Source organism: Pseudophryne corroboree, chromosome 9 (genome assembly GCF_028390025.1).
Source record: "Pseudophryne corroboree isolate aPseCor3 chromosome 9, aPseCor3.hap2, whole genome shotgun sequence".
NCBI classification, from domain to species: Eukaryota; Metazoa; Chordata; class Amphibia; order Anura; family Myobatrachidae; genus Pseudophryne; species Pseudophryne corroboree.
The window spans coordinates 341,679,428-341,696,131 of record NC_086452.1 but is presented as its reverse complement, the minus strand read 5'-3'; the positions used below and the strand labels follow the sequence as shown (position 1 = coordinate 341,696,131).

The following is a 16,704-nucleotide window of genomic DNA, read 5'->3' as shown; positions in this document are numbered from 1 at the left end:
ACTTCAAAAATATTCATTTTCACTTGACAAATTTATGTAAAAGTTTTTTTTATCACATCCATATTAAAAAATGTGGATGTGATAAATACTGTATGGCACCTACAAAAGTGAACTGTCCTGCCAGTTGGAATATTTAATAATACTCCAGGACCAATTTGGTCTCCACCAGGAAGCGGACCAACATTACATACTAACGTCACGGAAGGCAGACTGAATTGTAGTAGCTACCATAATTTGAGTCAGTTTCATACAGTAACTACATGGAAGGGCAGATGTACTAAACCCTGGCCGACGTACACTGTGGTTTGTAATGTATCCTGGCCAAATGGACAGCAGAGTCTGGTCTATTATCCACTAGAAAATAGGACTGTGTTCTGTATTGGAGACAAGCCACCAGGACAGCTTCTATATTGTACACTTAGCTAACAGAACTGTGGTTTCAGTATACACAGTCCAACAGAGAATCCAGTCTGTTTTGTGCTCAAGTAATTTTGAATTTAGTTTGCGTTTTTTTGGTATTTCTGTATAGTATAAGTACCAAAAAGGTCATGTTTTCTGGATTTTTTAATCAGGTAGGCTATTTTGCTGGGTCAGTAATTACTCCACGTGGTTCCACAGAACTTCTCAAAACATGACCTGTTGGGAAAATGTGGGATGAGGTTGTGAACTATGGGTATATATTATTAAAATAAACAAGGGAATACATTAATAATTGTAATTATATTGCTTTGTTGTGTATCTGGTTACATAAAGACAGGAAAACATGTTCTACCAAATACAGTACATCATATAATATGCACTTACCCCTTCTGCCTGTACATCTACAATAAATGAGTTCAAGTCATTGTTGGTTAAGCGTCCGGCAACCACAATTTCATCACCCTCAAAGTAATGTTTGAAGTTGTTCTGAGTGAGGTCAGCTACGGAATTGTCAGGATATTGCATTTCAACGTCCACCAATGTTGGGTTTGCAATTTCCCTATAAAACCCCTAAGGTTAAAACAAAAAATATATATATTTATTTTGGTTGTTTGATGGCACCTGTATAATACATTAAGTACAATTATTTATACTCAGTCCTTCACCTAACAAATCTGTGAACACTGGACAAACTCCTAAGATACTGTAGATCCTATAGGAAGAGGAAAAAATAAAAAACACTGCATACCGTATAATCAGCTTTGCACCTACTGTACCATGCAGAAAATGGGGGATAAAAGGGGGAGACAGTGCTGTTGACAATCCCCCCCCCCTCCCCTTTCATTTTATTTTCCAGTTTCTATATAAGCTATGTATTCGAGATTCCGCAATTACCTCATTGACAGCAGCGGTTCACATTTTACATATCAGTATTGGATTTTCTTTCCTTTCTTCTTGTACCTGCTACATGTCTCAATTTGTAAAAGTGTATAACACAAATGCTACCGCATATGGGCATTAGCATTTGCAGAGGACCAGACATATGCACAGACAGACGGTGGTGTGAAGCCAATGCTAACAAAGTACAGAGTAGGCACATCAGTGCACCTCTTTTTGTAAAGAGCAAAGTGAAAAGCAAATAACAGTGTCTTCTCCAATGTGAGATTACCAAAAGAAAATGAAAGGGTGAAGAGTGTACACTGTTGGGGTTGTTCCTTGCTGTGTACAGAAAGGCAGTATGTGAGCCTCAGCCTATACTTTTTAATGGGACACAATTTCCACCTCTATATTGCACTTTGAAGAAATGCATTTCTAGGTATATGCAAAGGCATTTTGGGTGGGGGTGGGGGGGGGGGGCAGATACTAATTCGCCAATTCCAGGAGTGTGGGGGAGTCATAGCTATGCCCCTACTGATGCGGCAGCCATGCCCCCTGGTGGGCACCATGAGAATATTTACTACAATGGGGCATAGCCACGAACTATCCAGGCATGACATTTCACCAATACTTGGGCCTGCTTGATGTCTTGACGGCTATGGGTAAATACTAACAATACTAGGGATACACACTTTGTGTACAGCACAGCCAGCTCCCACTTCAGTGTATGTATTTTTTAACGCTGACAATAGCCTCCAGCGGGCACAGATTGATGTCCCCCACTATGGATTTGCACAGCTGGCTGCATGTTGATATAATGTATCATGATTATATGCCAAATGGGATTAATTGCTAGCATTCATGTGGATACAAAAGTGTCTCTCTATAGGTGCGGGAATACATACTGAATAGCATCCGTATTGATACATTTACAGAAAAGTTACATGTTAGTACCGTGTCACCATGGTAAGTGGCGCTGCTGTAAACAAGGATAACATTATCGGTGAAAGCTATGGCTTTACAGTTGATTCATCGCTGGAATAGGCCCTTACTAACATCCTAAATCGCTTTGATATGCAGTAATAAGGAATGTTCATTTTGGCGGTTATAACAGAATTTATAGTAAATAGCTCTCCTACTAATAAATACATGAAATAAATATTTTTTTTTTCATGGACATCCAATAACTTATTCAAAACTAGTAAAATACCCCTGCAATTTGTGTGCAGTACTCTTTCTCTCCTGTTGTACAGTAGAAACTGTCAAAGTCAGAAAAATATCACTATGCACACTGCCATATTTGCACCTCATATGTGTCCCTGCTGCGCATGCGTGCGCTCTCCCGTGCGTGCGCATACTCGCTGTTGCGGGCACCCGCAGGCGCACGGTATGCGCATTTACGGTAGAGATTGTATGCGTCTAGCCGGCGACTCTTTCGTTACATATTTTCACCATATAATGTATTTTGTAGATTATGGTCCCTTTGATAGAATCTGAAAGTTTGGTTAATGTAGAATGTTCATGGACAGAGAAATCCCTCTTTGTTTGATACGAAGGGTCAGACAGGAGTAATACAGTGGTGTTTAGTATCCATCGGAAGAGTATTTAATTATCAATATTCCGGTGTTGGTTTGAAGCAAATTAATCGCTCGTGCGAATAGTTATGGACATAAGAAGTTTATGTCCATTTACTATTATTTGCACTTACTTATCCATGCGGCGGGAAACCTAGTTTCCCACCCACCTGAGCAGTTGGAAATTGTCACAGCCCACCTGTATGAATCAACCTATGACCTTTTGTTATAGTGCGAGGAGGAATTCCTGTGTCCAATGAACTATGAGATTGTAGGGACCATTGAATTGTATTGTGTGTGGGGCATAAATAGACAAGCCGACCACATCCAGCTCTCACTCTTCAACGGTTCTCATTGCTGATAATCGGGAGCTGGATGTCCAGAGGCGCATGCGATCGTTCCCCTTTGTGCGTAAGTTTTTCTCCGCAATCATATTGTATTTCTTGTTATTGTGGGCCATTTCTCTCTCTCTCTCTTCTCCCCTTTCTCTCTTAATTTTCCTGCAAACGTAATTGTATTATATTGTATTTCCTGTGTAGTTATCTGGTTAGTTAGTCTATGTTATATTGTAGTGTATGACTTGTATTGTATTAATTCTTTTGCAAGTATAACATTCATAATATATATATAAGGCGTTGGACCCTATGCCCAGGTATCTGTGTATTTCTCATAGTGTTAAGTATTTTCAGAGCGTCGGTGACGCTCGAATAGCTTTTAAGATAATCAGGCTACACAAGGTTGCATCTACACTCTATCTCTACACTAAGGTTTTACTGCATATTACATTGTTTATGGTTTAGATATAAAGGTTTAACATTGTGAGCGTCAGCGCCGCTGGTGATCTCCTCGTGGTCCCGAGCGTCCGCTACGCTATACCGAATCATTACGTTAGTCGCAGCCAATAGTGTGCCTGCCTGTGATCTCTTGGCCGTGAGCGAACGTGACGCTTGAGCGTCTCGACCACGGCTAAGCGATTGTTACGCAACGTGCGTACCCTTACGGTACTCCATACGTAAATAGCGTACAGTGTTCTTAGACCTCATAAAGGGTTTTATATAAGATAAATATTTAGCTTTATCAATTGGCGGCTCGTCCTGTCCTTCACATATCTCTGCTAGGTAATTTCAGCAGACATTATCCATCAGCAAAGGGCGGGAGATCATATTCTTCGCAGTGCTGACGGGATAAGCGTCTGCTTCGCTTAGTAAAGGGTGCTGAGGGAATCCGGAACCGGAGGTAAGAACAACACGCTAGTGTCTTTTAAAACTGTTTTTTTTCTATCTTGCGTACGCACACACGCATATCTGCATTTCTTTTTCGTGTATTTTCATATATCACTCTCCTGTTTGCCATTTTATAATTGATAAAACGTGCTAAGAGAGATTTGTCGCTATTTCATAGTAAGTGTAAAAGTAATATATTAAGGGATAAAGTGTAAAGCACACACGCAGCTCTACCTAAAGGTACAAGGAGAGATTGGTGTGGGGTTCAGTAGAGGATCGAGGATCATCTACATTGATAAACGTGTACATTGTGTTACGGTGGACATTGGTTTTGTGTACACGTGTCTCTAACAAAGGGCTGAGACTCGCGTACGCAAAGGCCGACGCACGCAGCGTAAATTACGCAACGGAGCGTCTGGGTACGCCCACGTAACTCAAGTCACACGATAGTGTTGATTTTTAACAAGCGAAAAGGTGGCAAGGCGATAAATAGCGCAACAGGCGATAAATAGCGCAACAGGCGATAAGTAGCGCAACAGGCGATAAATAGCGCAAGTTTATTTTAGTATTCGAAATTTAAATTAACAGATCCTTCTCCAAATTTACAACACATCTGGTCTAAAGAAAATTTCTGCGCAGAAATAGAAATAGAAACAAAAGTGTATATGTGGTGAGTGAGTGTTTGTTTTTACAATTTTGGGGATTGAACCACAGAAATCATCGAGTTCTCGTGAAGGTACATACGTGTAAGTGACACACGTGGTGGCTAGGGAGGCATCTCTGGTTAAACATAAAATTTGAGCATTAGAGTGTAGCGGACCAGGAGGTATAGCAGACCAGGAGGTCAGACCAGGAGGTCGTATAACAGACCAGGAGGTCTAGGTACAAAGAAGTCCGCTATAGAGACAAGGCACAACACCAAGAAGGGTTGGTGCAACACCCATATAGGCCAATAAAGCTCAGGCTGAAGGAATTCGCAGCTGCCGAATGTCGATTCCACTGGTCGCTCCGTACATAAGATTAGTTGCTTATGTACTGAACGATTGTACCGCACGTAATTGTGTGCATTAGTTAGTAACCTGACCAGTACCATTTGTGTACAAACCCAGTCATAAACGCTATTTGTACATTCTAACGTGATTTGTGTAATTTTTTATTTTTTCAAAAAGGGAAGTTCGCTGGTCACTCAGGAATTATCCGACAACCCCACCTTTACTGGAAAGGGTTAATGCTCTTCGGATCATACCTACATGTTCCAGTAAACTAAGGTTAATAGGGGCCCTGGGTCGAGTACGCCAGCACTATATCAGTGTGTGGGCATATTGGTCGGCGTGGGTGAGTGAGTGAGGTGCTCGGTAAACTTCACCGTCAACCTATCTTTGAATATTTTGGTTTTTTGTAAGGGTTCGCTGAACACCCTGATATAGAGGTCAGAGGTAGAGCAAGCAACACCTGCAAATTATGGGGGCCAGTTGTTCAGGAAGGGGGCGATCAACCTCGGTTCGGGTTGATTCTGTAAACCGACCAGTCGGGTCGGCAAGGTATGTAATGTGTGAAAAATACGGAAGACACACAGAAATTTTATGTGATGAATGGGAGAAAATGACTGTACATGACGAGGAGAAATTCCCAAGAGTAGGCAGCTTCAGCCCAGAAGTGTTGCAAAATTTAAGGAGAAGGATATGTCTCATTAAATCAGCAAAGAGACGAATCAAACATTATGATTATTTGCAGTTATGGCAACAGGAGGGTGAAATACAGAGAGGATTGGCTCAGGCGGCGGGATCTGGCCCTATCAGGAAACTGATAGCCACGGCCCCACCGCCACCATACATATCAGGAGAGAAATTGGTTGCGGAGAATGACGCATCAGGGGGTAACAAACAGGCACTTAGCAACTGTATAAATGTTTAGGATAATGTTAATAAGTTAACCCATGCAAGTATTAACCCGTGCAAGTTGTACCCTGTTTTGAACTTTCCCCAGGAGTGTGATCAAGAGGACGAATCGGCAACAATATCGGCGCTCTCTCTAGCAGCCACTATATCAGAAACGACAGTAGGCACGGCCCAACCCATAAGATTAGTAACAAAGCCCCCTAGCGGAGGGACAGGTGAGGTCGTATCAACGGGTAAGTACGGCACCATACACTATGCTGAAACCATTTCACCACAGACTGTAGAATCTACACAGAATGATGTTGTTAGAATTAATCCTGTTAAGGTAATAGTAGTGCCAAATGGGAAAACGGACACTTCTGGAGTCACTCCTATCAGGAACATTGCCATGTACAGCCCGTTTTCCCGAATGGAATTAAGAACCATAGTGTCTGAATTCCCTGATCCTAGAAAAGACTTAGTTGCTAGCCAAAAATACATCAGAGACCTAGGAAACACTTTAGAGCCCAATAACAAAGATTGGCAGATATTGCTGAGGGCTTGTTTACCCTCCAATGTCGACGCAGCTCAATTTTTAGCTGACTGTGGACTGGATCAGGATGTACCTCTTACAGATGTGTACAACAAAGACAATGTAAAAAGAATAAGTTTACAGTTAAAAGAGTATTTTCCAGCTGTGGCCAAATGGAATAGAATTTTTTCCATTAAACAAAAAGAGACAGAAACAGCTGCTGATTATTTTCACCGGGCATTATTAGAAATGGCAAAGTACACTGGCATAGAGGACATTAGGACCAATGCAAACCATCAAGAAGTAGCAGTATCTGTGCTAATGGATGGTTTAAAAGAGGCATTAAAAACCAGGGTACAGACCACACAACCATGTTGGCGAGGTCTGTCAGTGGCTACTTTGAGAGAGGCTGCTATTGATCACGACCGGAATATCACCAGACACAGGGAGTCACAAGGTGATAAGTTAATGTCAGTAAGTATACAGGCCCTGACCACAAAACAGCCTGTGTTTATATCACCAAACCCTGTGGGTAAGTCAAATGTGGTAACATGTTATTTTTGTCATAAACAGGGACACATAGCACGAGATTGTAGAGCGAAAAATTCGCAAAGATCATACCAACCCCCTAGACAACGACACAACACACGACATTGGGAGCAAGGTCCGCAGAGACGGAGTTATGAGCCACATACAGGGGAAACAAAAAGATACCCCCCGAACAGAGACTGGCACGCCTCTGGTAGTTCCCAGCTAACTCCCTCACAAGTAGTTGCTGCCAGCGGGATTCAGGGAGGTCACCATACCCAATAGGGGTGTGGCCATACCTGTAATCTCCAGCCAGTAAAATTGATTACAAATCTTGGAAGTGAACCCGAGATTGCAATAGATGTAGCTGGTAAAACATTAAACTTTCTTGTAGATACGGGGGCGGCCAAATCAGTGATAAATTCGACAGTGGGCATGAGAACCACTGGTAAGACAATTCCAGCCATAGGAGTAACGGGAGTAGTCCAGCACTACCCTGTTAGCAAACCAGCCGAGATTACAATAGGGCCTTTACATACCAAGCATTCCTTTTTGCTGGCTGCATCGGCACCGACTAATCTCCTGGGAAGAGACTTATTGTGTAAAATGGGGTGCATCATTTATTGTACTCCTGAAGGTGTATTCTTGGACATACCTGAGAATCACGCTCAGGAAGTGCGAGACATGTTAGACTCCCCATCAAAATTAATGTCACATACCATTATGACAAATAGGACTCCATCCCAAGTAGAAGAAATGACATCCCAGATACCAGAGTCACTTTGGACAAAAGATGGACAGGACACTGGATTAATGGCAAACGTAGCTCCAGTAGTTGTACAAGTAAAAGATGGTAGGATAGCTCCAAAAATCCCACAGTACCCTCTGAAGCCAGAGGTGGAGTTAGGAGTGTATCCCGTAATAGAGCGCTTGCTACAACAGGGCATTCTGGTAAGAACGTCCAGCACTGCCAATAGTCCCATCTTCCCTGTTAAAAAGAGTGGGGGGAGGGGTTACCGGCTAGTGCAGGATCTAAGGGGGATTAACAAAATAGTTGAGAGTCAGTTCCCCGTAGTGCCAAATCCAGCTGTCATCCTTATGCAAATCCCTCCCACTGCGAAATTTTTCACTGTTATTGACCTCTGCTCCGCTTTCTTTTCGGTACCTCTGCACCCTGACAGCCAATACTTGTTTGCATTCACATACAGAGGAGTCCAATATACATGGACTCGATTACCACAAGGTTTCATAGACAGTCCAAGTATATTTTCCCAGGCTTTGCATGATTGTTTACAGTCTTTCCAACCAGAGAGTGGATCAGTATTAATACAGTACGTGGATGATCTACTACTGTGTTCTGATTCATTGGAAGCATCCCTGAAGGATACGAAACAGCTCCTGTTTCATCTTTCAGACACAGGACACAAGGTTTCCAAAGACAAGTTGCAATTATGCCAAACTAAAGTAAAATATTTGGGACACTGTCTAACACAAGGACTGAGACACCTGACCGCTGATAGAATTCAAGCAATTAGAGACATGACTCTGCCACAAACCCAGCAACAGATCAGAACATTTTTAGGAATGTGTGGGTATTGCCGTAACTGGATCCCAGGATTTTCCATTCTAGCGTTACCTTTGCAGGAGATGGTCTCCTCAAACAAACCTGATCGGATTTCGCATACAGACGAGTCCAAGATGGCATTTGAGAGACTTAAACAGTGCCTAACGCAGGCACCAGCATTAGGTATGCCAGACTATGGGAAACCCTTTGAGCTGTACGGAACAGAAAGTGCTGGTTGCGCGGCAGGCGTCCTAACCCAAAAGCACGGTGATGCCAGCAGGCCGGTAGCATACTACAGCGCTCAGCTAGATACGGTAGCGCGATCCCTCCCCACATGCTTGCGAAGCGTTGCTGCGATAGCATTGCTAGTAACGAAAAGCGAAGATGTAGTGCTAGGTCACAACCTCACAATTCATACACCACATGCAGTGTCAGCCTTGCTAAATTCTGCCCAAACCAGGCACGTCTCATCAGCGCGGTTTACAAGATGGGAATTGGCACTAATGGCCCCCGTAAACATCACCATAAGGAGATGCAGTGCATTAAATCCTGCAACATATCTCCCAGGTGTGCCTGGACAGGCACAAAGGGTGGAGGATGGGAGTGGTGGGGAAGGAGAATTTAATACAAAGGAGGACACACATGATTGTATGGAATATTTGACCCAAAATTTTACCGCAAGGCCTGACATCAGTGACAACCCACTGGAAGATGTAGATCTAACTTTCTACACGGACGGTAGTTGTCACAGACAGTCAGACTCGGGAGACTTGTGTACTGGATACGCAGTCGTAGATGACCAAGGCACCATAGAAGCAGAACCGCTAGGCCCACCTCACTCAGACCAGGTTGCTGAACTGGTCGCCCGAACCAGAGCATGTGAATTGGCTAAGGGCAAATCAGCCAATATCTACACCGACTCTAGATACGCATTCGGGGTAGTCCATGATTTCGGAGCCCTATGGCGCCTCAGAAATTTCATGACGGCAGCTGGTACACCGGTAGCGCATGCAGCTCACATTAAAAGGCTTCTAACAGCGATACAGGAACCCGACAGAGTGGCTGTTATCAAGTGTAAAGCACACACATATAGTCAAGATCCAGTATCACTTGGTAACAGCCGAGCAGACGAAGCTGCTAAGTTAGCAGCCGGTACCCCCAGACAGACAGACACCACACAACTGATGGTATTTAATACCATCAACACACAGAAGTTGTGTGAAATGCAAAATTTGTGTTCCACACAGGAAAGGGCAGTCTGGAAGGCAAAGGGATATGGCCAGGAGTCCTCAGGACTCTGGACGGATGGACATGGTAAACCGGTGGCCCCCAGAGCATATCTTCCATGTTTAGCTGAGGCAGCTCACGGGCTGACTCATCTGGGCAAGGAAGGAATGTGCAAGTTGGTAAGAGCATATTGGTGCGCCCCAGGATTTTCATCTCATGCAGGTAAGAGAGCAATGTCATGCCTTACCTGTTTGAGAAAGAACATCGGAAAGGCAATACCAACAGAACCATCTCATATCCCACCTGCAGGCGGCCCTTTTCAGGTAATACAGATTGACTTCATTCAATTACCCCCTTGTCGAAATTTGAAATATGTACTTGTTTGTATAGATGTTTTTTCAAATTGGGTCGAAGCATTTCCTGCGGCCACAAATACCGCTATGTTTACTGCTAAGAAAATTGTGCAGGAATTTGTATGTAGATATGGTATCCCTAGAATTATCGAAAGTGATAGGGGCACCCATTTTACAGGTGATGTCTTTCAAGGAATGTGTAAGTTGATGGGAATTGATAGCAAGCTGCACACTCCATACCGTCCACAGGCGAGTGCGAAGGTGGAAAGAGTGAACAGCACTATTAAAAATAAACTGAGCAAAGTTATGGCAGAGACAGGATTGACATGGCCAGAAGCTTTACCCATTGTACTGTACAGCATCAGAACCACTCCCAGGTCCCCTCTTAATCTGTCTCCCTTTGAAATCTTGTTTGGTCGACAACCGCATGTTATGATTAACCCTCAGGATGATTTGAAGTGTACCAATGAAGTGACTGTAAAATACTTGGTTAACATGAGTAAACAGCTAAGGAATCAAAATGATAATTTGAAGTTGGTGATTCCTGATTTACCAGATAGTAATTGTCATGACATTGAACCTGGGGATTATGTAATGATACGGAATTTTCTACGCTCAGGTTGCCTTATTGACAGATGGGAAGGACCATACCAAGTCTTATTGACTAGCACTACAGCATTGAAGGTTGCCGAGAGAGAGACTTGGGTTCATTCGTCCCACTGTAAGAAGGTTGCTGATCCAGAGAGGTCCCGTGATAAGGAACAGACGGTAGAGGAAGTTGTATCACTGGAGTGTCTGTTCCAGGAGGACTGAGGCGGCACCTGAGCATTGAAAAATCACAAGATCAAAAGCAGTTGTCGATTCCCTGTTCCCTTTTATTGTTTTTCTCCACTTCCCATCCCCTCTCCCTCAATTATTTTTTTCCCCCTTCTCATTCTTCTTCGTTTCCTCCTATAAGATGGACTTGCCCCAAGAGACTGTGATCCGGATTTTCCTGTTGACCATGATGTTAACCAGAGCAGTCTGTTCCGGCGAGAGTACCATGGAGGTCGAGAAAGGTTCTGGAATGGGTTCTGATGACAAAGATGGAGGCGTAGTTTTCCAAGAGCAACCTAATCAACAAGTAAAGGCGAGTATCAGAAAACGATCCGATAGCATTGACAATAGAAGGAATTGTGAAGGATTGTTAGCTGAAGAAAACTGTATCTGTCGGCTCTGTGACAACGTAGTTGAGGATGGGTGCATCAAGAAATGCCAATCCAGTTTTAATATCCACATGGACCGGCACCCCTTGAGTGACTATCACTCCTTAGTGGGTAGTGTGTTAAATCAAACAGATTGTTGGGTATGCTCTCAAGTACCTCAAGGTCATAGCAAATCAGGACTAGTACCATTTCCTTTAACGATAGGGGAGGTACTTGAGCTAAAGGGTGGGAGACCGGTGGACAGGAGGTTTAATATCTCCAGTCCTCCTAGTTTGAAGCTCCACCAATATCATGTGGATAGATCCCTAATATGTTTTAACATTACCAATCCCCGAAAGCCGGGAAATTGGGAAGTGTCATAGAGTAACCAAACCATGACCTTTTCTTATAGAGCAGATAGAATGCCGACAGATACAGAGCTTATACGCCACATAGCCAGTAGAGAAAAATCTTTCCGGTATAGGTATACCCTAGGAAGTAGGATTACGAGAGTTGGAGAGGTATCACCAGGATACTGCGCACATATCGTACAAACTGATACGTGTACTAAACAGATGGGAGCATTAGGGTTAGGAGATTTCACATGGAAGATGTGTAATATGGTTATGTCCTACTCCGTCCCATATGTTCTCCCCGATGATGCATATTTCATATGCGGGAGGAAGGCGTATAAGTGGCTTGCCCCAAACTCTGAAGGATTGTGTTATATTGGAAAAGTACTGCCTGAGGTAATGACTGTATCACATGCCAAAATGAAAGATATACACCGTGTTGCCCAAGCTCCTTATACTCATACCCACTACGAGCACGTAGTTAAACGGCACCTGATAGAAAGAACAGAGCATCCGGCCTCTGACATGATCCATGAATCCACCGGGATTCAGTTTCTAATCGCGTTAGACATCACTCGCACCGCCAGAGGAGTGTTGAATTATAAATACATATCTGCGCTCGCAAATTTGTTAGATAATATCACTGAAATGTACGATGACACGTTTAGGTATACTGGAAGAGAACTTCAAGCTTATAAAACAGAACTGGTACAGCATAGAATGGTTCTCAATTACCTCACAGCAGTGACAGGCGGATATTGTGTCACACTGGCAACGCAGTACGGCGTGAAATGTTGCACATATATTACGAATAGCACCGAGGACCCGGTCGAGGTCATAGACCAAAAGATGGACGATATTCTCCAATTGAAGTGGGAATTTCGCAGGAGACACAATCTCACTCTTGCTGCTGTAGGTAATAAGCTGACTGGTTGGGTGTCATGGTTGAACCCGCGAAATTGGTTCTCTGGTTTAGGAGAATGGGCTCAAGGAGTCATAATGGATGTTGGGAAGTTTCTTCTATGTATCTTAGGTGTTGTCATATCGATTGGCTTGATATTTAGATGCGGTCAGGCTTTAATGAAGCGCAAACGACATACCAGGGTGATGAGTTTAAGGAGTGAGGAAATTGTAATTCCAATGGATTTGATTTATGACCCAAATGTAGAAACAATGATGTGATGAAAATGCGATTTCTACGGTCCGTTTCTTCCACCTGTTTTTCTGTTTTTTCCAAGGTAAAAAGACCCACTTTTGACGAGGAATTTGATGATCCGGTATACAGACAACTGATGGATTAAAGAAGAAGTTTTGACAACCTTATACACAGATTTTGATGAACAATGCCATAGACCCCCAGTTTCCCTAGAAATTTTAAAAATACGCTAGCCCAACACTTTTGTAAGCCTATGGACATTGACAAAGCTTTTTGCCCACACGCCTTTTGGCAAAAGCACAAAGAAGACTGCATTCAACAGACACCGAACAAGACTTCAACCGACAAATGTTCATTAACCTGACATAGAATACCACTGCATTTACCGTAATTATGTCTTTTCTTCATCTCTACAACCTTCAGGTAATTACACACATAGTCGATAGGGAATACAGGCACAGATATCAGCAATCACATATTCCCCCATTCATGTATCATCAACTAAAATGTGCTCCCCATTTTGTTGCAACCAAAATCCGAAAAGAGCTCGGTAAAGTTTGACAGCCCATCCACAGACCCGTACCACGGGATAAGAAGGAATTCAAATGTATACTTCGCAATACCTCGAAGCTTGATTTAAAACACGTACGGCACAATGATACATGACCCCCAAACACGGATTCATACACACATGCTTCTGCTATCTCACTAGGTCATACCCTCTTCACACCTTCTCCTCTCTCCTCCCTTACCCAACCATGGAAATGTATTAACCCCTGACATATATTTTTCTCTTTTTGAAATGTTTTAGGAAGTGGCAGTTATTGTTGACTGCCAAAGGGTGGACTGTCAAAGTCAGAAAAATATCACTATGCACACTGCCATATTTGCACCTCATATGTGTCCCTGCTGCGCGTGCGTGCGCTCTCCCGTGCGTGCGCATACTCGCTGTTGCGGGCACCCGCAGGCGCATGGTATGCGCATTTACGGTAGAGATTGTATGCGTCTAGCGGGCGACTCTTTCGTTACATATTTTCACCATATAATGTATTTTGTAGATTATGGTCCCTTTGATAGAATCTGAAAGTTTGGTTAATGTAGAATGTTCATGGACAGAGAAATCCCTCTTTGTTTGATACGAAGGGTCAGACAGGAGTAATACAGTGGTGTTTAGTATCCATCGGAAGAGTATTTAATTAGCAATATTCCGGTGTTGGTTTGAAGCGAATTAATCGCTCGTGCGAATAGTTATGGACATAAGAAGTTTATGTCCATTTACTATTATTTGCACTTACTTATCCATGCGGCGGGAAACCTAGTTTCCCACCCACCTGAGCAGTTGGAAATTGTCACAGCCCACCTGTATGAATCAACCTATGACCTTTTGTTATAGTGCGAGGAGGAATTCCTGTGTCCAATGAACTATGAGATTGTAGGGACCATTGAATTGTATTGTGTGTGGGGCATAAATAGACAAGCCGACCACATCCAGCTCTCACTCTTCAACGGTTCTCATTGCTGATAATCGGGAGCTGGATGTCCAGAGGCGCATGCGATCGTTCCCCTTTGTGCGTAAGTTTTTCTCCGCAATCATATTGTATTTCTTGTTATTGTGGGCCATTTCTCTCTCTCTCTCTTCTCCCCTTTCTCTCTTAATTTTCCTGCAAACGTAATTGTATTATATTGTATTTCCTGTGTAGTTATCTGGTTAGTTAGTCTATGTTATATTGTAGTGTATGACTTGTATTGTATTAATTCTTTTGCAAGTATAACATTCATAATATATATATATAAGGCGTTGGACCCTAAGCCCAGGTATCTGTGTATTTCTCATAGTGTTAAGTATTTTCAGAGCGTCGGTGACGCTCGAACAGCTTTTAAGATAATCAGGCTACACAAGGTTGCATCTACACTCTATCTCTACACTAAGGTTTTACTGCATATTACATTGTTTATGGTTTAGATATAAAGGTTTAACATTGTGAGCGTCAGCGCCGCTGGTGATCTCCTCGTGGTCCCGAGCGTCCGCTACGCTATACCGAATCATTACGTTAGTCGGCAGCCAATAGCGTGCCTGCCTGTGATCTCTTGGCCGTGAGCGAACGTGACGCTTGAGCGTCTCGACCACGGCTAAGCGATTGTTACGCAACGTGCGTACCCTTACGGTACTCCATACGTAAATAGCGTACAGTGTTCTTAGACCTCATAAAGGGTTTTATATAAGATAAATATTTAGCTTTATCAAAACTTACAAACTATATAGACAGCATTTTTCAGAACAATGGGGCATATGCATAGGCGTGCGCAGCACATTTTATTAGGGGGTGCACCCATCAGAGGGGTGTGTCTAGCACCGCCTTTTGGACGTGTCTAGCACCATCTATTGATGGTCAACGCAATATAAAATATCCACCCTTGTACCAATCCCAAATAAAGCAGATACATTGTCAGATGTTGTGGTGTGCACCAAACAAACATCCCTGATGGCTCTCACTGCAATTACACTGCTCCTCCTCAGCCTGCTCTGGCTCCCCCTCTCTTTCCTCTGCAAGATGCAGCAGCTTACTTACAAGTCAGTCACTCACTGACACTGACAGTCTCAGACTAGTACTAATGCTGCTGGAAAAACGACTGACGTGTCAATGTTGCTGCCGACCGCCTGCCAGAATTGAATTTGTCTTCCTAAGAGGAACACTGGCTGCATGCTGATCCTCATCAGTGGCTGGCGTTCGCATAGCATAGAAGGAGGTGGGCATGTGGCGGGTGTGACGGGTGGGCGTGCGAGCAGCATGACGTAATCACGTCACATCACACTGTTTTTGTACATGGAGGTGGAGTCGGGAGTTTTAAAGCCAGTAGCAGTGGCACCCTTGATTAACCCAGGCGTCCGGTCAGTAATACAGTCCTGACAGGGTGCAGCGCAGAGGGGACAGTAATCAGCTTGCTCGGCGATCGCTGCGTCAGGCATGTGAGATTGGGGTGCCAGACATTAGGGGGTGCCAGTGCGCACCAGGCACCCCCCCCCCCTGCGCACACCTATGGGCATATGTATTAAGCCTGGAGAAATGATAAAGCAGTGCTAAGTGGAAGGTGATAACGCACCAGCCAATCAGCTACTGTAATTTTTCAAACCCGTAATGATTGGCTGGTGCGTTATCACCTTCCACTTATCACTACTTTATCACTTCTCCAAGGTTAATACATCTGCAGCCCCAGAGCATACCTCCCAACTGTCCCGATTTTCGTTTTTTGGGGACTGTCCTGCTGTCCCACCCACGGGCCGCAGTGTCCTGTGTAGGTGGTGGTGGTGGGGAGGGGGGGCAGTTGGGAGGCTCCTGTCACTGCTGCTCTGCAGCGGTGAATAGACGCTGTGCGCATGCGCACAGTGTCTATTCACTGGAGACAGAGAGAGAGGGGGCATGCCAGCAGCTCACAGAGCGCTGGGCATGCCCCCTCAGTGACGGATTCGGGAAGCGTGGCTCGCGATCGCGGCACTCCTGTGAAGCCATGCCCCCTTTTTGCAGGCAACGCCCCCTTTTCAAAATCACCCGCGGCTGCGCCGCGCAGATGTCCCTCTGTCCCTAGCTCAAATGTTGGGAGATATGCCAGAGTGTTTACGTGACGCTATACCAAATTAGGGGATTAACAAAATTCTCTCTTTTTAACTTTGAAATAGTCATCTGATTCTTCATCAATTTGCAAACAAGGATACATATTTTTTTTATTGATGTGAAGTAGTTGATCCTCTGGGTGAATACATCATGCTATTCTGATGTAAATTTCCCTTTAATTGTCGGTAAAAAGGTGATGCAGTTCTCAATGAGTTTGAAGTCTATA

The 16,704-nt window shown here is 43.8% G+C and overlaps 1 protein-coding gene across 3 annotated transcripts in view; it reads right to left on the bottom strand.

Annotated features, from left to right (window-relative positions):
* The window catches only part of LOC134958186 (inter-alpha-trypsin inhibitor heavy chain H3-like), a 449,083-nt gene that overhangs the window by 129,798 nt on the left and 302,581 nt on the right, over nt 1-16,704 (bottom strand). For all 3 annotated transcript variants that reach the window (XM_063940615.1, XM_063940617.1, XM_063940616.1), the window contains exon 12: nt 805-990. In XM_063940615.1, coding sequence (XP_063796685.1) covers nt 805-990 — 186 coding nt within the window. The remainder of the gene's footprint in view (nt 1-804; nt 991-16,704) is intronic.